This window comes from Peromyscus leucopus, chromosome 22, assembly GCF_004664715.2.
Source record: "Peromyscus leucopus breed LL Stock chromosome 22, UCI_PerLeu_2.1, whole genome shotgun sequence".
NCBI classification, from domain to species: domain Eukaryota; kingdom Metazoa; phylum Chordata; class Mammalia; order Rodentia; family Cricetidae; genus Peromyscus; species Peromyscus leucopus.
This window is the reverse complement of record NC_051081.1, coordinates 32346534-32370533: the sequence shown is the minus strand read 5'-3', so window position 1 is coordinate 32370533 and position 24000 is coordinate 32346534. Positions and strand designations below refer to the sequence as shown.

Below are 24000 nucleotides of genomic sequence, written 5' to 3'. Positions count from 1 at the left end.
AGCCGCGCTCGGACAGGCCCCGCCCCCGCTCCTATAAATGCGGCTTCCCGGGCTCTTTGTGGGACCCGGAGCTCGGTGGAGAGCGGGGAGCTTGGTCTGCACTGCCGACGCCGCTGGCAGCCGGGGCTGTCTCGGGAAGGCGGACCGGCGATCGCCCAGTACCCGCTCTCGGCTGCCCGCTGCTCTCCTCCGCGCTCCTGTCATCCTCATTCGGGACGCAGTGACCATTTTTTTTTTTTTTTTTTTTAATCACAAGGGCGTGGGTCAGCCTCCCCTAGGACTTCATGTCTGTATATTTCCCCATTCACTGGTGAGTATCCTGCGCCTGAGGCGGATGCCCGTTTAACCCAGGTGGCTGCGGGGGCCCGGCAGCCGGCTCGTGCCGGCTCCGGGTGCGTGCGAGGCCAGAGAGTGGCACGGACACCCAGGGCTGGCTAACCCGCCGCCTCAGCCCCTGCAGGAGTCGACGTCAAGGTTGCGAAGCTGGGGGTTGGGGGAGGCAGTGCTGAGAGCATCCAGACAAAGGAAGTGAACTCGGAACCTTCACTTAAGTGGCGGCCAGAGGGTGTGGATATGGTGGCGATTGGGTGGGGGAGAACCCGGCGTCGCGCCTGAAGCCTCCTAAGGAAACCCCTGTCCTCAGAGGGCGGCAGGAGATGAGTCCTGCCTGGTGCAGGGGGCTCCGGCTCGCCCGACCCCTCCCCTTTTCCTTTTTGTTTGCACGCAAGTCTTGGCGTCGAGGACGGCTGCAGCCCGGCTGAGCTGGTGCAGCCGCCCGGGTTGCAGAGCTTGGGGGGCGGCGGGGGACGGGGACGACACACGCTCTCCGCACACACAAGCAGGGTGCACGGTGCACCTTCTCAACCCCTGCTCTCCGTGGCCCCTAAAATCCAACGCGCCTTTGTGGAAGACCGGGGTCGGGGAGGAGTGGGCTCTCCCATTGCCGAAGAGAACCGGTCACAGCTCGGTCGGGGGCTGCAGAGGTTTGCCTCCAGCCGGGAAGGATCGGGTTGTGGGGATCAGAGCCGGGAAGGATACGGGGAGAGGCCTTTAGCTGCTGGGACGTGCGAGCCAGCTGCTTCTTCCTTCCTGCTGTGGGGTAGAGGAGGGGCGCTACCCGGAGATGAGCTCCCGTGGTCCTGGAGCGCGCTTGCAGGTGCTGGCCTTGGAGAGCCGGTGCCAGGTCCAAGGCAAGCTCCGAGCCCAGGGAAAGTGGGCCCTAGCCACGGCGCTGTTCGGCTTAGCCCAGGAACTCAGAAAGTTCATGTTTCTCGTCTTAACTTTTTGGGCCGGCGCCACAGTTCCCAGAAAGAACAGACCGCCGCCGCTAGGAACCTGGTCACAGCCCTGCGGATGCTCTACGGACTCCCTTCTTTGGGGTTTGGAGGCAGCTTTTCCAGACCCGGGAGGAAACTGTGAAAGTCTAGCCTCTCAACCTAAACTTACCCCCCAAGCCTGTCACTCTCTCTTAGTGTCTCTGCCCCCTGCTAGTTTAGCTTTGATTAGAGGGGCCCCCGAGTTTCCAAAGAAAGTAAAATACCCCTACACTGGGAGCTTGTGTACCCCCTCAGGTGCAGACAAGTCAGCTATCTTATGGGTGGAGGCTTTGAAGGGTGGTGGAGGCTTTGTGCCCCCCTCCCGCCCCCCCCATTGCTCAAAATTAAATAAGGCAGATGTTAGGAGCCCTCCGGGATATTAGCCCCCTCTCACTCACCCATTAAGGTTTATGATTATTTTGTTCATTAGCACTTGCTAGATGCCGGCAACGTTTCCCCCTTCAGACATAACTATGCATTGTTAGCATCTTAGAAGTAAACAGGGATCCTGCAGCTCAGAGAGGCTCTGTAGTTCTGTTAAAGATCACACAGTTCTCTAAGATGATGAGGGCTCCCAGAACTGATTGCTTCAATTGCCAGGGCCGAAAACCATTTCTACCCTATCTGGTATATTAAAAAAAAAAAAAAAAAAAAAAGGATTCATGTCTTCCTGTTTTCATAGATGTCGTCTCTCTAAAGCCTGCCCCTGCCTTGCTTTTTTTCCTTTTTTTTCAAACCACGTGCACAGACATGATAGTGAAAATACTGGGTGTTGTGTCGTGGGTACCTGGATTTGGTATGTGTATTTGGCACTATGCATACTGAACTCTGTGTATGCCCATGGTCTGTGCAAGGATAATGGACCGTTTGTACCCTGCTTAGAGAGTACAAAGTCCTTTCACATGTCAGCCATTGGTGGGCCAACTTGGCCCCTCTGGAAATTTCCTTGCAATCAGAATCTGTGTATCCTGAAGGCTTTTAATCCAGGGGATGTGTTTCATGCTGGGAGCTGGGAGCAGCTGCTGCTAGGGTTACAGAAGCAGGCAGGATGGCAGATGTGAGGCTTGCAGAAAAGCTGACCCCTTGGGGTGGGACATTTTGCCTAAAGAGGCACCAGACAGACAGAGCCAGTTAAGAAGGCATCATGATTAGACTTTGTCTCCCCGAGGCTGGCCTGTTATTGTTATTATGTAAGTCTACTGTGCAGTTCCCATTGGAAATTCATGGGCAAGATTACTCTTATTCTTAGTGGAAAAATGGGAGGTGGTAGGGGGGAAACCTAGCGGCATTAGCTTCATGTAGACACTACCTATGGTGTGTGTGTGTGTGTGTGTGTGTGTGTGTGTGTGTGTGTGTGTAGTGTTGTTTCTAGTTTGTTTAATAGAAAACCCAAGCTTGCTTTGTGTAGGGGTTGGAGGTAGAAGGAGAAGTTGCAGAGCGTGGGGCCTTTGTCTGTCTCGGGGGATGAGCAAGCCACAGCGCTGTGGGTTTGAAGGTTGCTTCCTCAGGCGAGCTTGTTTTGCTGTGAGCTGTTTGAGCATCTCTCGTCCTGTCTTTAGGCCAATCCCCTGATCTCAGGGCCACAAAGTCGCTAAGAGGAGAAATGTGCCCTCGCGCACGTGTGCATGGGTTGATGTCTGGTCTGAATTTCTTCACAGCCCTGACTATCTGAGATCGGCTGAGATGACTGAGGTCATGATGAACACCCCATCCATGGAAGAGATTGGCCTCAGCCCCCGGAAGGATGGCCTTTCCTATCAGGTGCGTTCAAACTTCTTGGGACCTTGTGCTTTTCTCTGGGACTGGAAGTAAGCTTGATTTGGGGATCCCAATATCACCTGTAAGAGTTTGGGGATCCCAGTATCACCTGTAAGAGCCATGTCACCTTGAGAAAGTCCTTGACTGCCAGTGAGCTTTGGTTTCTTCATTTGTAAAATGAGGCAGCAATGGTCTGAATCTTATAGGACTATGTTGAAGAGTCAGCACGGTGAGAAGGTGAGTTTAAGGTATTTGTAGTGCCTGGGCCACCGAGGGGTTCAGGAGACATTAACTGAAATCACTAACCAGCTATCCTGATTCTCTCAGTAACAGAAGAATGCTCTTCCCAGCCAGGCCGTATGTAGTAAAAATGCAGCTGATGGGAAGCGTGGTCTGATAGGAGAATGGTTGCCTGTCTTCTCGGAGTGATAGTTCACTGGCTGATTCAAAGTTCACCTTTAAACTAAACAGAGCCAAAGAGGATGCTTTCTTAGGGATGCTGATACTAGAATGTAGTGAAGGGATCATCCTGTCTAGTGGAGATAAATACATAGGACAGCAAAAGAGAGCGGGGGAGTGGGGGTGGGGGTGGGGGGCTCCTTTCTCACTCCTGGACAGTGTGCTCTTTAAGTGTGGGGAAACCTCAACATCACAGGAAAGTGGAGGATATCATCCCAGCCGGCAAGAGAGCGTTTTGGTTCCCTCTGGGAGGAACAACTGGTTTGGGATCTCCAGAGAGTCCCTAGATGGCCCGTTCTGGAGGAGAGAGGTAACCAGAAGGGAATATTTTGAGGCTAGGGCATTGTGTACAGTGGCCAGCCCAGGCAAGATGAATGGAGCATAGAATGCCAAACGCTTTGTCCCCACTAGTTCGTCCATCCTTTGCTATAGCTCCAAAGGAATGCCCACCCACCTTTCCACTGAGACCCTCCCTAGCCCTGACCCATTTGAGGACTCGAATCTCTACTCCTGATGGATCTTCTGACATCACCTGTGTCTTCTTCACCCTAGGCCAGCTCTGCTAGAGTCTAGACTTACTTCAGCTGCTTATTCCTTAGAGCTGTTTCAGGGACACACACTTCTTTGGTAAAGAATGAAACAAACAGAGAAGCTGGGGTGGCTGCCATGTGATGAGGGGGGGGGGGTAATCAAAGAGAAGCCATGATAAAAGTAAAGGTTGGAAACATGTCTTCAGATACCAGACGGGCTCGGGGGGGGGGGGGGGGGGGGGGTGGTACAGGAGCTCTTTGTTTTATGTCAACATACCAGGCCTCGCTTGTTGGCTGCAAATAAGGATTCCATGGGTTGAGGGGCCTAAGGGAAAATGGTCTTTCAAGGCTAGTCTAACCTTCTTCTCTGGGAGAAGGACTAAGGGAGGCCCTTGAGGGCCCCATGACCAGGCGGGAAGTACAGAAGTTCCTCGGCCCACCTGCCAGGGTAGTTTTGGATACCAGTTTCCAAGCCTCTGAGTCAGACTAAATGTCTTGGTTACAGGTGAGGGCATATTTCAGTTCCGGGTTGTAGATTTCCACTACAGAACCTTTCCAGCCAGAGCTGTCAGTGTGTGTGTGTGTGTGTGTGTGTGTGTGTGTGTGTGTGTGTGTGGTGTGTGTGTGTGTGTGTGTGTGTGTGTGTGTGTGTGATCCTCTTTTAAACACATCATCTTCTTAGCCCTACACCTTCCTGAGGACATTCTAATAGATAGGAGCCTTATCACAGGTGACGTGGGGGAGGGGACTGCCATGCTGGGTAGAGGACTGAATTGGGGCTTTGGTGGCCGGAGACAAACAAAAGCTTTTCTGGGTTCTTGCAGTGTCTGGACACCTCCTGAGAAAAAGACCCCCCCCCAAAGACCTTTCTTTTGCCTCTGTATTGAGGATTCAGTTCCCGCAGTCCCCAGAAAATCTACCTCTGTCCCTTGCATGGGGACTACTGCCCAGTGTCCAAATAGCTTACCTGGAACTTTTTCTTTTCTTGTTTTTTTTTTTTTTTTTTCTTTCTTACCTGGAACTTTAAAGTACTCTTGTCATAGATGATTTCAAAAAAGGCTCTAGGTTGTCTGGTGAAGAAAAAAGAGAAAGTTATAGTGTTTAGCCAAGCAGCGTTTACTAGGCATTTTCTACCTTTAGTCTGATGTACCCGGTTGCAGCATCCAGGGCCTGGGGGCTTATGGGAACCAGCATGTACATGCACTTCTGGAATATAGGCAGCCTGGCCAAACTATGTGTGGACACTGGCATTGTGCTCTTAGAGAATCTGAGGTGTCATGAAATAGGGAACCAAGCAAGGGCTGGGCTTTGAAAGAAAATGAGAGCCTTGAGGGGGCAATCCCATCTCGCACATGTCGTTTTACAAAGTTTCAGATACTCCTTGGCAGCCTGTTTGTGCCAAGTGTGGGGCTCCGCTGTGAGCTGGTCTGGCAACTGGCAAATGATGGGTACTCTCTGGGCCCCCACAAAACTGGTGCCATCAAATTAAAAGCTTTCCCACCAATGCCCTGGGAATTGGCTGGGCCCGGCTCTTGGCTGAAGCTTGTCGCCCTGCTTGCTTGGGCTCTGCTTGGAGCTAAGGGTGGGAACTCAGCGCTCTGTTCTTGGCTCTCCTCCGGAGGATAATAATAGTATGTGGCTTTTACCGAGACCTGCTTTTCCAAGGAACTGAGTAAGGGCTGGAGACATCAATCCTGACTTGGCACATGAAATAGACTCTCAGGCTTGTAATTTGACCTTGAGACAAGGTCACATCATATAAGTGACCCACTGGACTTTCGAGTCATTCCCCTACCTGCCAGACCCACCCCAAATTAAGTTTCCCTGTGATCTCTGTATTGTGTGTGGTCATTCTTTCAATGCCTGTGCTTGGGGTTGAATTTTAAACTTCCCACTGATGCTGTGCTGGGTTTTCAGGATGTGGACTCTGCATTACCTTCGCATGGCCAGGTCGTTGGTGGCAGGGGTGCCTTGCTATCAGCTGTGTCTCCTTTAGTCATCCATCATCCTTTTCCCACTTAGGAACCTCTAGGCTTATAGAGCAGGTGTTAAGGGGAAGAGTCTCCTGATTTGGAAACTAGCCACATTTACCTCTACGGTGGCCTCTGAAGGTCCTGCTGAAGGTATGGGTCAAGCCCATACCTATCCAGACCCTGAATGCATGTCCTTTTTTATCCTCTGAAGGGTTCAGGTTAGCCCTTCTATTATTGTTTAAAAATTCATACCAATAATACTTTTTATTTTTGAGACAGGGTCTCATGTATCCCCCAGACTAGCCGAAGGTGACTTTGAACCCCTAATTTTCTTGCTTCCAGCTCTCGAGTGCTGGTATTAGAGGCAGAGACTACAGTGTCCAGTTTATGCAGTGCAGGGGATCAAACCCAGGGCCTCATACATGCCAGGCAAGCGCTGTACCAACTCAGCTACAGCCTCCTCAGCCCCTAGTTCATGCCACTTTGTGAGCGTGTATGAAAATCTGGAGCCAATGCCTTGTTTTGTCTTCCTATCCATCTGGAGAGTCATTCAAATAAGTGAAACCCACGTGGCACATTTATTTGGCAGGAATTATCACACCCCATGGGGTGGGTGAGTAAATGGTTACTAGAAAGCCTAGTACATTTAGCTCAAGCTTGTGGGCGGCCGCAAGCTCTCAGAGCCATGTAGGAGGGTCTCTGTGAGGATATTTATGTCCTTCAGGCCTGTAGCTCCATCCCAATGCTGCATCTATGGGTTTCCCAGTCAGTCACCAGCCTAGGGGACAGGAATGTGTGCCATTCAGTGCCGACTCATCACTGGATGCCTGGTAGAGTCTGCTTTCTATAGACCCACTACTGTACGAGTCTGATGTATAAGGAAGGATATATGTTTCTTTGAGGGCCTCCTCTCAAATTGACCAGGGCTCCGTATGGGGAAGGATCCAGACAATTTCCCTATGAGTCCTTATGCTGATGAACCCCAAGGGGCCCTGGCATTTTAGCCTTGCCCTGTAACTTCTCCTGGTACATAGTTTAGGGTACCTTCACATTTAAACCTGCCCTTGCCTTAGCTTCTGGTCCGAGGTTTGATACCTTTATCTTTCCCTAGACTCCTTTCGTTTTTTATATTATTTATTTATAGACAAGGTCTCTAGCTCGGGCTGGCCTAGAACTCTCTATGGAGCTGAGAGTGACCTTGAGCTTAAGACCCTCTTATGAGTTGTGTGGCCATGTCTGCTTCTGGAGAGCAGACCCAGAGTCTCGTACATTCTAGATGAACCCTCGGCCAACCTGGGCTACCGCCACAGCCCCTCCTGAGGCTCTTCCTTGGTTGCCGTTGGTATTCCACCTGCTATTACTTTGGGCCATGCATGCCTACCTTTGACATCATCTCTCAGGCAGGCACTTTGGCTCTCCTTTCCAGAAGGCTAGCAGGAGCACTTCCTCCTAGCACCCCACTGCTCCCGTCCTGTCTCCCCACCGACACCCCATGCCTTCCTTCTGATCCAGAGAGCTAAGAGCCTCCTGCATCTCCCCCTTCATCTCCCAGGGTAAAGAGAGGGACAGGCGTGGGTTGGCCTTTCTTGTCACCCCTTAGTGTCTGCTTCTTGCAGGCCTGGAGCCTTAATTGTAGCTCGGCCCTGGAGAGAGGGCCGCAGGACTCAATGAGTGTATGTGAGATCGTGGTATCCTGCAGGTCTCATAGTCACCAGGAAATCATCTTTCACAAACATCAGACTTTAAAAAAGCCTCGGTTGTCCCCAGAGAGACATAAAGCTAAAATCCCCAAAGCCCGTGGCAGGAGATGGTCAGCCATAGACACTGCACATTGCTGGGATTGTGGCAAGTTCTCTCTTTTTTTTTTTCCTGGCGCTTCTCCTTCTCCTCCTCCGCTCTCAGTGATGAGATGTGCAACAGTCGGTCCATTGGACGGAGAGGCATGAGTTGTCTCCTCTGAGTGGCACTGGCTCTTTCTGTGCCAACACAACACCTTTGCACTGCAAGTCCTCTCTGTAGGAGGGCCCAGCACCTTCCTTTTCATGTTAGAGGCCTGGACACAAAGGTCATGTTCACTGTTGCGGGAAGTCCCTGGATTAGGGCCTGCAGATGGCTGGAATTGTTCCCATGGGAGACTTCATCTCCCCTACCCCCATGGGCACAACAGTGTATTTGTGCCTGGCCATAGAGAGAGCAGGCTTTTTTTTTTTTCCACAGCCAGCCAGCCAGCCAGCCGGCTGCACACTGGATTCATACAGCTTCTCTCAAAAAGGCCTGTGTTGGGTCTGACCCTCCCTCTTCCAGTGGCCATGTGTTCATCATGCTGCAGAGCCAGGGCCTATGTCTTAGACTGCTCTTTGTTCCCAGTGTCCTACAAATAGATGCTTAATGAGTACTGAATGATGGATTGGGCGCTTCCTCTTTCCCTTTCCTGGGCCGAGACTATCTCTGTACCTTGGCAATCCCATGGTGAAATGTTTTAACAAGATCAGCATTTTCTCCCAGTCCGTCCAGTCTCATACGCTGGATAGAAAAGGAGGATTGTACTGTACCGTGAGGAAAAGGGATGCATTTGGGTGGTGAATCTTGTGACTGAAGCCAAGAGCTATTCCTGGGTGTCTGGCAAATGTCCTGAGATGATCTTTCAGGCCCGAGTCTGAAATAATCCTTAGAGGATATGAAGACAGTACTTCATTCACACAGGGCCGCAGCTCGCAGAGGCTTCCTTCCTTTCCAGCCCGGTGAGGCACAGTGCTGCTTCTGCCTGCCTCTCCTCTGCCTGCCTGCCCTTCCCACCCAGCAAGGATCTGTGTCAACCAGTCAAATCCTGTGTCCTGCAGTTTATCCTTGGCCTGCTGCTGGCCTGTTGACTGCACAAAGCTGCCTCAGAAACAATGCTTGGCTCTGCCCAGAGTATCTCCAAGTGTTATGGAGGTAGTACTGTGAACCTCAGGGGTGGGTGGGGATGGCTTCCACCTCCTCCTACCTGTCTTTGTCACCTTGTACTGGGACAGCATTTTGATGTTGTTTTGGTTTGTTTGTTTTTTTGTTTATTTATTTATTTTTTTTGGGGTGGTGGTGGTGGTTAGGTCTTACAGTAGAGGCCGCCAACAGCTAAAACTGTGTTGACTGCTTGCTTCTTGGCCAGGGATTTTATTGGAGCCCAAGGGGAAAAGGGTTCTAGATCCTTCATGTGAAGTAGCCTGGATTAAGCCAGGAGAGCATCCCAAACGTCATTGTAGAGATGTTTGGTTCCCCAGGACTTGAATTGATTTTTCTGCCTTTACTTTGGAGACCATAAAATAAAATACTTGCCCATGACCATCCCTGCAGATGACGCAGGTATAAGTGTTCATAAGTCCCCCATGCTCCCACTCTGCCAGATAGCTGAGAAAGCGGAATGTTAGTGCAGCAGTGAGCTTTATTTTTCCGGCTAGAGTGCTGTAGTTACAGGAAGGTTCTTCCTCCCCTCTCTGTCGGTCATTTCCTGTTCTCATTGATAAAGTATGCATATTGTTATTTTTATGCTTTTCAAAATTGGCTGACTACTGGGAAACGTTCATTTTTCTTCTTCAGTTTTTCTTTTCTGATTTTCACACATTTACCTGGCAGAACTCACAATTTTTAACACTCCTTCATCTTTCACCCTCTTTTTGAGCGCCCTGCATGCAGTCAGAATTGACACTTCGTTCTGGTCTTAGGTTCTAAATAGCACTGGTCACCAGCATCATGGTGTCACTACCAATTATCTTTAGAATAATTGAGCTCTCTCTTTGTTCTTATGGTCCTGGGGATTGAAGCTAAGGCCTTGTGCATGCTGGACAATACCTTTCCCATTGAACTACATCCCCCAACATTCTTTCTTGCTTTTGATTTTGGGATAGGTTCTTGTTAAGTTGCCTAGGTTGGCCTTGTACTCACTATGTAGCCCAGGCTGGCCTTGAACTCTCAACAGTCCTTCTGCCTCAGCCTCCCTTGTAGGCACCCACCACTATACCCTGGAAAAGCTAACATTATAGCATGAGGTTGGATGATAATTTGTTTCACAGTTTTCTTGTTGAAAATTTTAGGTCATATTTTCTTTTCTCTTATACTGTGATAGTTTACATTAAAATTTTAATATAAATCTTAGTGAATAATTTATATTATTTCTTTAGAATAGTTTTACAAGTAGGATTTCTGAGTCAAAGGGTAAAAGTGTGGCTGGATGTGTATGTCTAATCGCTATAAAGATAATATTTATTCTTCACAGAATGTGGCAAAGCAGACTAGACCAAAGAGGCATGACCTAGTCACATCCCTACCACTGAAATATTTGGGCATGTTTACTTTCAATGGTTGTCTGTGCACATTTTCCAATGTGTAGCAAATCCTTTTCCATTTAGTCTAATACTGTGACTCTGTTCGTGTCACTGGTTTTCATTATAAAACAGTATTTCATTCTATATGTACCACTTCTTATTGCTGGATGTCTAGGTTGTGGCGTCTTTTGTTCTTATGATGAATCCTACCCTGAACATCATTTTCTGCAAATCTCTGTACAACCCTAAATTGTTTCTGTGGAATAAGTTCCTGGAAATAGAACTACCGATCCAGAGAGAGCCAACGACATAAAGCCTCTTGATTATATAGTACCTTAAAAAACAGAATGTGTCAATGAGTTTATCAAGATGTAATCTGTCAGCGTTGAAAGTTCAAGCAAATGGCAGCATCTCTGGGCTGTAGCATCTATAGAGATGGGATAATGGTGGAACCTGCAGGTGGGTGGGGTCAGAAGGCATTTCATTATTTTAGTATGTTCTGATGTTGTAAAGCTTCTTGTAGCTTAATTATTTATTACATGCATGATGATAATTAAGAGTGCTTAGGAAACATTTAGCCAGCATTGAAAAAATAGCTAGTGATCATATTTTGACCCATAGCTAACACAAGATATACTCTCTAGATTCCAAATGTATACAGGCTAGCCATTGTTCTGTTTGTCTCTTACTCTGTGTCTTAGCTAGGGTTTCTATTGCTGTGAAGAGACTCCATAACCATGCTACCCTTATAAAGGAAAACATTTCATTGAGGTGGCTGCTTACAGTTCAGAGGTTCAGTCCATTATCATTGTGGCAGGAAGCATGGCGGCACACAGGCAGACATGGTGCTGGCTACATCTTGATCAGAAGGCAACAGGAACTGGACTGTCTCACTGGGCATGGCTTGAGCATGTATGAGACCTCACAACCCACCTTCACAGTGACACATTTTCTCCATCAAGGCCATACTTTCTCCAACAAAGCCACACCTTCTAATAGTGCCACTCCCCATGATCTTATGGGGACCAGTTACATTCAAACTACTACACTCTATTAATGTAACCTTGAAAACACCAATACAATTGTACAGACCCATGAAGTTCGGCCAAAGGCATCCTTAGTGTTAGGAACCATTTTGGGGTCCCTGGGTTTTTACCTCACGGGAAGTTCCTGGTTAAGAACCTTTGCTTCTCTGGATGTTAGGATAGACTGGATACTTAAAAATAAATCTAAATTGAATGAGTGCCTCGCATCTATCCAGCAAGTTTGCAAGGCTTCTGGTGCATCTAAGCAATGGAGGCCAGTGTTCAAGTAGGGTCCCGTACTCCTGGTGGTTTATGGAAATGCCAGTGCTTTCCATGACACTGCCTGTGGCGCACGCTGCCTCGTTGTCTATTTCTGTGGTGATGAAGTTTGGTTTTTAAGCAAGTATATTCTAAACAGGCGAGTAGAAAAGGAGCATGACGCCTACACGGATATAACGGAAAAATAAGGTGGAGCTGTGAGGCTGGTGGATACCTGCTCCCGGGAGTGGGAAATGTTGCAGCGTGGTTCTTTAGGGGGCCATCACTGGAACTGGCCACGAAGGACTTTTTTTTCCTTCAAACGTTGAGTACCCTCTTTGGTAGAAACGCCGTGACAGTTAGTACTCAGTTATGACTCCTGCACTCCTCTGTTATTTACCCCCTGAAGTGTGATTCACTGCATCCAGGTGCGTCCTGACTGTTTCCCCCAGCACTTCAGGATCAGAGAGGTGATGCCCTGTGTAGACGCTGCTGCACATCTCACATAGTGTTAAGACAGAAAGGCAGCTGCCCCAGAGGGTCGCAGAAACCCTCCAGGGGACATGGAAACGGGGGGGGGGGGGGTTCTAAGGAAGTCTATGCCCTCGCCTTCGGCTTCCTTCTGTGACTTGGCACAAACTGCCACTCTGAAGGAATGCTCCACTAATTCCCTCCTTCACCTTCCTGTTGTCTCTTTATGAGAGAGATATGCTGGTCATGGGGTAGAGACTTTAGGGGCATCAGAGAAATGGACCATTCAAAAGCAGTATGCCCCCCCCCCAAGGCGTGGTAGCACACGCCTTTAATCCCAGCACTCGGGAGGCAGAGGCAGGAGGATCTCTGTGAGTTCGAGGCCAGCCTGGTCTACAAAATGAATTCCAGGACAGCTGGGGCTGGTACACAGAAAAACTCTGTCTGGGAAAAAAAATAAAAAATAAAAAACCCAATATGTCCAGGTAGTCCCCTCCCTTCACAGTGAGAAACTTATCCAATAAAAATTAACCTCTGTATTTAGTAATTACTTGTGATACGTTTATTGATCAGTTAGGTACTAATAGCCACATTGAGCCAATATAGAAAATTTGAATTGATAAAACCTTCAGGTTACCGGACATTTTAAAATGTCAATTTATATACATAATAGATCTTTTTGTTGAGGGGGAGTATGCAAAAACCAATGGCTAAAACCTTGAAAATATAAGAAGATATTAAGAAGAATATCCAGTCAGGCGTGGTGGTGCATGTCTGTAATCTTAGCTCTCACAAGGATGTGGCAGAAAGATTATGAGTTTGAGGCAAGCCTGGGGTACTCAGTGAGTTCCAGACTAGCCTGGGCTACATACATGAAACACTGTCTAAATTAAAAAAAAAAAAAAGAATAAATCCCATTTAAAAATGGAGTAGGAATCCAGTTTCAGATGGAGAAAGAAACACTCTAAGGTTGACTAAGGATCTTCCTTATAAGTGTTTTAGTAGAAAATGGTTGATAGCAAATTACTATAGTTCTCAGAATACCCTGAGTAGAGTTTTGTTTTGTTTTTAGCTTGTTTGTTTTTGTCAAAGTAGTGGGGCTTTTTGTTGTTTCTGTTTCGTTTTCTGGCAGGGTTTCACTCTGCAGCCCAGACTGGCCTGTAGCTCAGCGTGCAGCTCTTGAACTCTGGATAAATCCTCCTTGCCTTGACTTCCTGAGTGCTGCGTATATAAGCATGCCCTGCTGTGCTGAGCCTAACACTGAGTATAGTTAAAAGAGCAGTATATCCATCCTGGTTTAAGGTGTGAACATCTATGGTTAGAGCAGGAGTGTTTGGGCATGCAAAAGGAGGTGCAGTTGTTTCAAAGTCTTCGAGTGATTATGTCAACAAAAAGGCATACATACCCAGACACCCTCTCACCCCTCCCTCCAGAAGAAGAGCTGTGGTACTACAGTATCGGAGTGGGAGGCAAATTGGAGAGTGGACTAGTCATCTTGACATGAGCCCTCCTCTAAAGTCATGTGGTGTTGGGTTACCCAGGGGTCCTTTGGGCACCACCAGGAACACAGAGCTCAGAACCCCTCCACTCAGAGGGGTTGAGGTCATCTGAATGACTGTCACTACTGCCAGTTTTGGGTGTTTTCTGTGCCATCTCAGGCGGCTCATGTCGCCATTGTGGGCCTCCATCTCCTCATCCGTAGTAAGAATTAATCTTGTCATTTTCTTGGACTGATGAATGATGACAGGAAATCCTCCCGGTATTAGATCTTCACATAGGATTGAAAGCCTTTGCTCTCTGGTCCCCATGTTAGCCTTTGACATATTCGAAGGCACTTGTGATGTTCTACTCAACTGTATTCCAGTGTTAACGTGTATGTTGTCTTCAGCCTTGATTTCCCTGGCCATCATTCTGAGAATGCTTTTTCTCTCTAGGCCGATGCTTCTAAACTTTGGGTTTCAGTTTAATACTTAAAAAAATTAAAAAAAAAAAATTTATGAGCTTTTGTTTATGTGTGTTATGTCTTTATATTTATTATTTCAGGAATTAAAACAGATTTTTTCAATTTTTGCTTATTAGTTTATTTAGAATAACAATGAAGCAATTATATGTTGATATAAATAATAGTTTTTCATAAAATAACTATATTTTCCAAAACAGAAAATCTTAGTGAGAAGAAAAGCATTGTTTTTTTTTTGTTTTGTTTTTTTTTTACACATCTTTAAATCTTTCTTATGTCTGGTCTAATGGTGAGATTCTCATGTGTGTTTCCCATGAGTAAATTTGTTACAATATGTGTTGGTTGAAGTAAATGAATAAAATCTGGCTTATACAGATTATGTAGTTAGGAATGGGAGAAATATTTTCACAGTTTTTTCCATAAATGTGGTAGTCTTTTTTTCTTTTCTTTCCATTTCTTTCCCTTCCCTTTTCCTTCTCTTCTCTCCTTCTCCCCATCCCTCCCCTCCCCACCCCTCCTCTCCTCTCCCCTCCCTCTCTCCCCTGACATTGTTTTGAGACAAGACCTCATGTGACCTAGGCTGGCCTCCAACTTGTTATGTAGCAGAAGATGACCTTGAATTTCAAATCCTCCTTGCCTCTAACTCCCAAGGGCTAGGATTACACACTCAACAACAAGTGGTAGTTTCTTCTTTCGTTTTTCCCCCCAATTTATCTATTTTTATTTTACATGCATTGGTGTTTGCCATGGGTGTTGGGTCCCCTGGAACTAGAGTTACAGACAGTTGTGAGCTGCCATGTGGGTGCTGGGAATGGAATCTGGATCCTCTGGAAGAGCAGTCAGTGCTCTTAACCATCTCTCCAGCTTCCAAGTGGTAGTTTATTAAACGTTATGCTTTTTCTGATGAAACCTCGTGAGAGAACTTTTTGTACTGTGACATTAAAATTTACTAGTCTGGCTTGCACTTTGCTTGTTTCTTTTCCCTGTGTTCAGTTTTGTAGTGTATTGCACTGATCATTTGGAAATAAGTTATTCATATCTTCCAAATGGTGACACATTTCATTGTGCAATATATTTTTAAAAAGCCTATTAGTTAATATCTCCTGTGTCCTCATCAGAAGCTAGCAAGTATTAGGAAGTTATCAAGCATTTGTATCATGGCTGCCGATAAAAATTTTTCCAGCCAGGCAGTGGTGGCGCACACCTTTAATCCCAGCACTCGAGGCAGAGGCAGGCGATCTTTGTGAGTTCGAGCAGCCTGGCTACAAGTGAGTTCAGGAAAGTCGAAAGTACACAGAGAAAGCTGTCTTGAAAAACAAAAAAAAAAAAAAAAAAAAAAAATTTCCAAAATACTAATTTGTACTTCAGGGCCCTATTTTTTTATTATTGGTGATAAATACCATCAGCCATTTCCCTTGAAACTACAGATCACTTCCTTACTTTTGAGAAATCATGCATGTTGGAATAACCATAGTTTGTTTTTTTTCAGTCTTTTTTCAAGTATGAAGGTGGTCCATTGGAAAAGTGGCTAGTTTAGTTGGCAACTCAACCATGTAAGTGCTCTTATTAGGGATAACCCAGGTACCTTGGTAAGCAGCAGAAATGCTTTACTTTAACTTTGCATTTTACCACCCCAAACATGGAAACATGATCTAAGAGTCGGTATTTGATGAATATGGAGTTCATAGAGGGATGAATGTGGAGTTCATGGAGGGTTGTTATTGATGTTGTTGTTTGTCTTTGTTTCAAACATGTGAGGTGAGAGATAATAAGTGATGACAAACACACATTTCTGGCTGTACTTGTGAAAGTGCCAGCAGTTTCAGTAACTGTGGCTTTTTATATCATTAGTGTAAGTGTCAACACTGTGTAGAAAGCAAATGGAACGTGAGTATGATTGAAAATATTTTCATCTCATCTGTGCTTCCTCCCGGAAAGGATCTTGAAAGTGGCTTCTCTCAAACAGGTTGTGGCTGAGGAGAGGAGTAGGGCTATCAGCTAGTGAGATGAGTATTACTATCAGGCAGCTTTTTGTTGGGGGGATACCCTTTTTATGGTACCTTTAAAGGCGGGTCATTAGCAGATGATTTACTTTTGGAGCAAGGGAAGTTGATGTGGTAATGTGTGGTACAGGTGGTAGTGAGTGAAACCTAGCAAAGGCCTTGGGGCAGGATAGTAGAGTTGTCCTGGGAGAAAGAGTGTTTCCACTGAGGGGTGACTTTGGAAGCTGTAATGTAGGGTTTTAGGAAGCATAGTCCAGACCAGGATGCCAGGGCTGAAGACTCAAGACTTTTGTCTCTAAAATGAAGAAGGAAGAAGGGATGGTTGAAATGGCAGCTGGGCCAGTCTGGACTTTCTGAGAGAGGAGATGTAGTCATCGGACGTGTGTGTCATGCTGATGGAGGAAGATGGGGAGAGGAACTGGGAAGACTTGGCAGGAGGTCATCTTCTTTCAAGGGTTAATGATGATACCCATATTTGATAAGATATAGATATTCGAAGTCATCTATGCCCGCAGAGAACTTTGTGGACATTCTCTACTATTCCAGATGCTTTATCTGTTTCCGGGTCCAGCATTATCAGGAGCCATTAGTACTAATTAATTGGAATTTGGAACCTCTGACTTGCAGGATGGGTGTGTGTTTGAGAGATGTTTATGAAAGATGGTGTTTATCCCAAGGATTTCCTTTTCCTTCCAGTTTTAAGGCTTAGGCGCTTAAGCATCTTTGATCCAAAGGAAGGAGGTTCAGAGTTGTTACAGAGGCCAAGTGTCTGCTCAAGTGCCCTGAAAGATTAGAAGCACCAGGGAAGGACAGGGCGGTGTGAGCTAGATGTCCTATAGCTTTGGTTCAGAGAAAAGTTGAGATTTGAGATGGATCATACAATACTGGATAACATTTTGGCCGCCCTGAAGCCCCTCTGTAACCCTCTGCCCCGGGAGAATCCTTGTGTTTTTCCCAGCCCCTTGCTACATTGAAAAGACATGAAGGTGCTAATAGTGCTACCGACATGATAAGATAGTGGGAGGTCAGATTTCAAAGACAGTAGTTCTTTCCATGATGTGTAGCTTAAGGACCTAAGAGCAGGGCCTATTGCTCATCTGAATTAGCTGCTGCTCCTTCGTCCCTTCCTCTGCAGCGAGATCTGCTCGCTGTTACAGACAGCTAAGAGGGTAGATCCGCTGTCGCTCTCAAGGAAAACTAAGAACTCCAGGCTTTGAGAATCTAGAGTTCAGGAGGTATGTGACTTCTCTGGGTGAAGACCCCTGGAGTTGGCCCAGGGAGGAGAGTTAGAGACTTCCCAGGGCTTCCATGGAGAGAACCGGGTTTGGCCAAGAGAGTGGTTTCCATTCCAGCTGGCCTAATCCATATCGTAGGGGAATAGAGGCAGTGACATCACAGGTCTTTCTCAAAAGAACCTGGCATAGAAGTTGTGAGTACAAACCCAGAGTGTAGTTCATTTGCTCCTGTCCCTAGCTACAGAGTGCAGTTGTTGGCTTTCCAGGCCCTTGCTCTAAGTGCTCCTCGGGGACCCTTGCTCTACTTGCTAAGGGCTAGCATTAGCAATTTAAGAGTTTCCAGAGCATGTTCACACATACCTGGGTTTGACTCTCTCCCAAGCCCTGTAAGATCAGCATTAGTAGAAATCCAAATTTATAGAGGGGCGAGAGAGGAATATATTTATAATATTTATAGAGGGGCGAGAGAGGCTGTGCATCGGGACCCTGCACCATCCCCGAAAACCCTGCAGAGTACAAACCACTCCCTCGTTTCAAGGGGCTCAGAGAAATTAAAGTGACCCAAACAAAGCCACAAAGATATTAAGGGTTAGGGACAAGGTAAAAGCCAGACTTTTCGAAGCCCTGCTCCACCTGTAAGAAGAGCCATTCTTTTCCATAGTTGGCTTGGGCTTGGTTCTTTGTTGCTGTCTGCAACTGGGGAGGGGAAAGGGTGACTGTGTGGCTTTTGTGCACAGTGCCTTAGGGAGTTAGCCTGACGATTTCTCCCAGGCCTTCCTCCCTCCTTCCCACCTCAGCTTCTTCTGCCCTCTGTTCCTCCCCAGCGAAGAGGAGCAGGGTATCCAGGGCCGCCGATGTCTCAGCTTGCATAGCTGGTAATTAGCCTTTTGTGTCCAGCTAAGCACCTTTCATCTACCCCCACTTACTGGTGTCTGCTTTCCCCATTAGCATCTCCCAGCTCCTTGCGGAGCCCTCCACCCTCCTTGTGGCCAGATCATCTTGTTTGTCGAGATGATGGCCCTGCAGTGCACAGACAGAGAAGGACCACAAAGACTAGACTTGCTCACATTTTCCGTAGTAGGTGCCAGGCAACTCTTTCTTATCCCCACCCCAGAGGCAGCTAGGTTTAGGTCACCTGGCTGAAGGGCAGACAGCTGATAGCTAGGTCTCCAAATTTGGGGCCTTTGGAGGCCTAGTTTTGTCTTTCAGTTCCTCTCTGTTCATGAAATGGGAGCGGGCTCACCAGCGACTCTCTAGCCCAAGCAAAAGGCTAAGTTCATGGGCTCTCGAAACCTGGCCTCAGCCCCACAGCTCCCAGCTCTGAGGCCACTAGTATTGGTCAGCCAATCCAGGAGCTCCAGTCTCCCTGAAAACCCTGTTTTCATTGTCCTCATAATTATGTAGCTTGAATATGGTAGCTGTTTGAATTTTTATGAAATTTGTGTTTAAGTCACATGTAAAATTTGGTCACCTTTCAGGGGTTCAGTTAGCCACCCATGACTAGTGGCCATTGGACTGGACAGCATAGAAAACATTTTCATGACAGCAGAGCATTCTCTTGGACTACACTAGCCTTCACAGCCAGAAACTCCAGTATGCTGGCCATCTACATTACGCAGACCACCTCCTAAAAGCTTCCTTCGCCTTTCAATGGAGTCTTCTCAAGTTCCCAAGATGCGGGGACCCATTGTGATGAGGGAGCATCTGGCAAAGGGTACCTCTGCAGCGGTGTCCTCTGTGAAATTCACGGTCACCAGGGCTACGCAGCATGCTGCTTGTGTAGGACTCAAGATGTTCTTGGTGCGGGTGTGATTGACAAGATTCTATCCCTTTGTGTAGGTGGGAACTTGGTGCTCATTAGTTCTGTCCATGCTGTCATCCTGGGTGTCCCAGAATGGGACAGCTGGTTGTGGAGGGCAGTGATGGCAGAAATAGGAAGGGATAGATAGGACTTCTGGATGCTTGCTTCTAGACTCGCCCTGCTGGGGATGGGAGTGGGAACCTCCCATATGTCTTTCTGAAGAGCCTTTCCCGTAGAGGGGGTTTCCAGTTGTTTTTGTTTGCAGCCCAGAGAGAAGACGGGGCGCTAAAACGTGAAGGTTTAACCAGAAGCAGTTTGTTTCTGGAGCAGGGGCATTATTTTGTTCTCTGCCAGATTCTGCCGGGCAGCGCAGCATGGCGCGCGTGCTGTTTGCCTGCCTTCCCAACCATACCTGTCCTGTGCTTGGCAAATGGAACGGGAGTTCTTTCTTTCTTCTTTTTTCTTCCATTGCCTTTCCCACCCCATCAAATTGTAGGTGCAACCTCTCATTTTTCTGCTGCCTAGATGATTAAAAACCATGACTTAGTGGAAAAATGCTGACCTCCCCAGGGTCAGCCTCTTAAGCAGCTGTCGGAGATAAGATTGTGCTGGCAAAAGACTCAGAAACACTTTGCAAGGCTTTCTGTCTTTTCCCCAAGAAACAACAGAAGCTGTTCTGGTACAGGATGTGTGTTGTTGTTGTTGTTATTGTTTATTTTTGGAGAGAGCTATAGTTTTCAGAGGCACAGATTTGTGTGATCTGATAATAAAATAAAATCTCCAGTGAAAGGCTTAGAGTAATTATTATAGTGAATTTTTACAAATACAAGCTCTGTAAAAAAATGATTTTTCCTGAGCTGGGTGGTAGTGGCTCATGCCTTTAATCCCAGCACTCAGGAGGCAGAGGCAGGTGGATCTCTGTGAGTTCGAGGCCAGCCTGGTCTACAGAGTGAGTTCCAGGACAGGCTCCAAAGCTACACAGAGAATCCCTGTCCCGAAAACAAACAAACAAACAAAAAAACATTTTTTTCCTTTTTAATGGGTCCTGCTTTGAGCAAGTCACAGTGCAAAAGTCTTGCACTACAACTACCTCAGTATCAGCTGTCAGATGCTCAGATTGCCTCCCAAGGATTTAAAAGACCCAGACTGTGTTATGAAAGCCATTGATTGTTAATAGTATTGCTTTACATCTGGAGAGTGGATACTAACTCCAGACCTGTGGGAATCGCTGCAAAGAAGACATTATGATTTGGATTTTGCTTCTGTCCTTAAAGCATTCCATTGCTTCTGTGTTCACCAACTTGGACCCATCGAGTCCAAGTTGTGATGAGAAGTGTGATGAGAAGGCCCCTTCATTTCTCTGGAGGAGAAATTGAGGTGGGAGCTTGAGAGGACTTGACAGAGGTCAGGAACTGATGTCAAGGGTATAGTAAGTAAGGATCCAGATGCTGTGGCTCAGCCCAGTGTCCTCAAACCAAATAAAAGACTTCATTGGAGTCCTGTAGACATCTGAGTCCCAGAGCAGCTGATTTCTAGGAATGTGGTCTTCATTTTCTGACTTTAGGGATCTACCACTACCTACTTGATACAGTTATTATGAAGCTGGAGGTCCTGCTCATCAATGGTCTCATCCGTTATCAGCATCAGCTTCCTAGCTTGGAGTAGAATCAGCTGTTCTGTTGCTGGCCTGGGCTGCCTCTAATCCTTTTTGTTATTCTGTGGCTTGAGTGATCATTAGAATCGGGTTCTTATGTCTCTGAGTCATGCCACAAGCTGCCTTGGGAAAGGTAGGAGGTTGGTCCAGAGGCTTCTTTTTAGCTCCCACAGCTACATCTCAGGTCTACAAGGATGAGAGTCTGGGCTAGGAAAACTTAGGGCTTCTGTTTATTGGACTTGCTGTTTATTCGATAATCATCCTTGTCCATGGGCTGGAGCCTACATCAGTCAGTAGGACAAGGGGGGACCTGAGTCCTGATCCCCTCGGTCAATTTTCCATCTGGGAAACTAAAGTGATAATATGACCCAGGTATATCCTAGCTGAGGATGAGATTTGAACCCTGGTTCTGCCATGTGACCTTCAGAGTCCCAGACTCTTGCTGTCCCTAAGGTGGTAGTGATGTCTCAGTGAAGTGACAGACATCTGGTAGAGCTTTGTAAACTGAAGTGTGCTTTCCACACTCACGGGAGAGTGAGTGCCTGCACCACACTCCAGGGCTCATGCTTGGAAGCTTCCCCATGTCCTCCTCACCCCCCAAGAAGGGCTCAACTCCATAGAAGTAAGCAAAGCCCCCCCACCCTCCAAAGCCTGGCTGACCCTGCTCTCCACTCACACTTGTTCATGTGAATACACCACGACGTCCAAGGGCCAACATCGGAGTGGGCAGGCGGCAGAACGGGAGATGGTGGTCAGCTTCCCCAGGCCTACGTGACCTGTGTGGGCCCAGCCCCTCCCTGGTTGGTTTTCCTTCTGGCTGCTATTATGGATACTTTTTATGAGCCCTTTTAAGTCTCTAACGATGCGTGCTCCTGCAGCTGGCTTAAGGCTTAATCCCAAGCAATAGGCCTTTATTGGATAAATGGTTAATAATCACTGGTCTGTAAGGATTGGGACGCTTTGTGAGGTCTGCGATTTTTCAGAAGCCCCACGTGGCCTGTGGCCCAGTCCGAGGATAGGGAGATCAGACACCCTGGGAGTACCACAGACCTGGGGAAGGATAATCTTCTACCCTCTGAGTACAGCAAAGCAGGGAACCTCCCAGGAATTCTCAAAAAAAAAAAAAAAAAAAAAAGTTTCATTCCATCCACTTGAGTTTGCCATGCACAGACTGTGTGACCTTCAGGGAAGTCTCCTTTCCCCTCAAGGGCCTGGGTTTCCTGTCTGTTAGACACAGAAGTAGGAGGGAATGGCCTTGAAGGTGCCAAGGGTCAGTGGTCTGGTGAGCCCCAGATTTCCCAGACCAAAGTTCCTCTCTCTTCTTGGGTGTGTCACTGAGGGCTATGAATGGCAAGGGACCAGCATCCCAGAGGATTAAGGGCTTAGCTACTGGGCAAAGAATTGGGTCAGCTGTAGTCACAGGGCAGGCAGTATGTGCAGAGGGAAGCCAGACTTGGCTCCTAGTTTTACAGCCTGGCTCAGTGTTTCGGTCGGCACTGGGCAGACAGTGGGCCTTAATGTTATGGAGCCTCTTCCCTGGGACTCTGGAAAGAGATTCGAGTCCTCCAGGTGCACAGCTGGCAGGAAGCCAGGAGTGGCTCACAGGGGGAAGAAAAGGAAGGTTCCATGGATTCTGTCCCCAGCTAGCTTGTGACTGGAGAGGCCTTGCCTGGATCTGGCTTTGGCTTTGACTTGGCAGTTGCAAGAAGATCCAAAGGTGGCAGGTGAGGCCGGAGCGTGGGAGTGAGCACACCTGAGCTTGAGTCTTAGTTGATTTCAGGCTAAAGGGGCCTCGGCAACTAGTGTGCCCAAGTCTGGGATTTTTAACACTTGCATTTGACTGTGTCCGTTTGAAATGATGAAGAGCCCGGCTGTTTATTTCTTCCAGGCACCAATAATTATTCTGGCAGGGAACATAGTGTTTTTAGTGTCTGTTGTATGATGTGGATTGTAAGCATGAAGTGCTTATTCCAAAGCAGGGCCCGGCATACTGTGAGGACATGGTTGTCCATTCTTTTATCTAGAAGTAAAACAGTACAAGCAGAGTTACACCTCACCCTTTTGCTCAGTGGTATGAGCCACACATTTTGAGCTTCAGAATTAGAAGAAAAGTCTGGCTGAGGGATAGTTTTCCCTAGAACATACTCTCTTGGTTCCTTTCTTACACCCACAGTGTCTAGAAGGCAGAACACAATCCCTGGAAGACAGCCAGTGTTCTCTCTCTCTCTCTCTCTCTCTCTCTCTCTCTCTCTCTCTCTCTCTGTGTGTGTGTGTGTGTGTGTGTGTGTGTGTCAGTGTGTAAGGGAAAAGCCAAGTTTCTCTTTTCAGATATCTATATATGTGACCAGATGTCTGCTTTGCTCTTTGACGTTCCAGATCTTTCCAGACCCGTCGGACTTCGACCGTTGCTGCAAACTGAAGGACCGCCTGCCCTCCATCGTGGTGGAGCCCACAGAGGGGGAGGTGGAGAGCGGGGAGCTCCGGTGGCCCCCCGAGGAGTTCCTGGTCCAGGAGGATGAGCAGGACAACTGTGAAGAGACAGCAAAAGAGAAGAAGGAACAGTAGAGACCCTGTAGGCTCGCCCGGGTCGTGCCAGCCAGCATACCTGAACTGTTTTTCCCATCGTGATGGAAGAAGAGAGTGAGCCACAATCATTCTGAAAAACGTCAAATGAGGCTTCCGTTTTGCACCTGAAAAATCACCAAGTCCGTTTTCTTTTCTTGTCTTTTTTTTTTTTTTTTTTAATTCTTTGAGCAATGGAGCCCTCTGACAACTTGCAAGGCTGAGAAAGGAAGCTGCTGAGAACAGGGGTGTGGGTGGGGGTGTGGGAAAGGGGTGCTGCTTCTGAGATCCCTATCTGAACTCCAGTGCCAGAGGCAGTGTGTGTATGGTGTTGGGGGTTCTGGCTGTGGGGGGCGGGGTGAGCAAGTGAGCAAGAAACATTTTTGGGTTAAAAAGAAAAACAAAAAACAAACCCCACTTTTTTTTTTTTTTTTTTAAAGAGAACGACAGCCAGGAAGTGCTTACCAGCATTTGCTCTGGCTGCTGGGGCACCTGACAATTAAGGTTTTCATCTCGTCTTGTCGCTCACCACCGCCAGCCTTTGCTTTCATTTCGAGCATGTTGGCTACCCACAGAGAAGTAGGGCCAGGACAAACTGCCTGCAAAGCCAGCTGGAGGGCCACACAGGAGCGGAAGTGTCCACCTGTTCTGCCCACGGACTCTGCCCCAGCTGTGCCAGGCTCTCAGAGCCCCC

At 47.5% G+C, this 24000-nt stretch overlaps 1 protein-coding gene across 1 annotated transcript; it reads left to right on the top strand.

The window, feature by feature from the left end:
- Positions 1–284: 284 nt before the first annotated feature.
- On the top strand, positions 285–23745 carry Lbh (LBH regulator of WNT signaling pathway). Its single transcript, XM_028873742.1, has 3 exons — positions 285–310; positions 2975–3077; positions 23121–23745. Exons 1-3 carry the CDS (start codon positions 285–287, stop codon positions 23307–23309), a joined length of 318 nt encoding a protein of 105 aa, XP_028729575.1. The 3' UTR covers positions 23310–23745.
- The last annotated feature ends 255 nt before the right edge of the window (positions 23746–24000 follow it).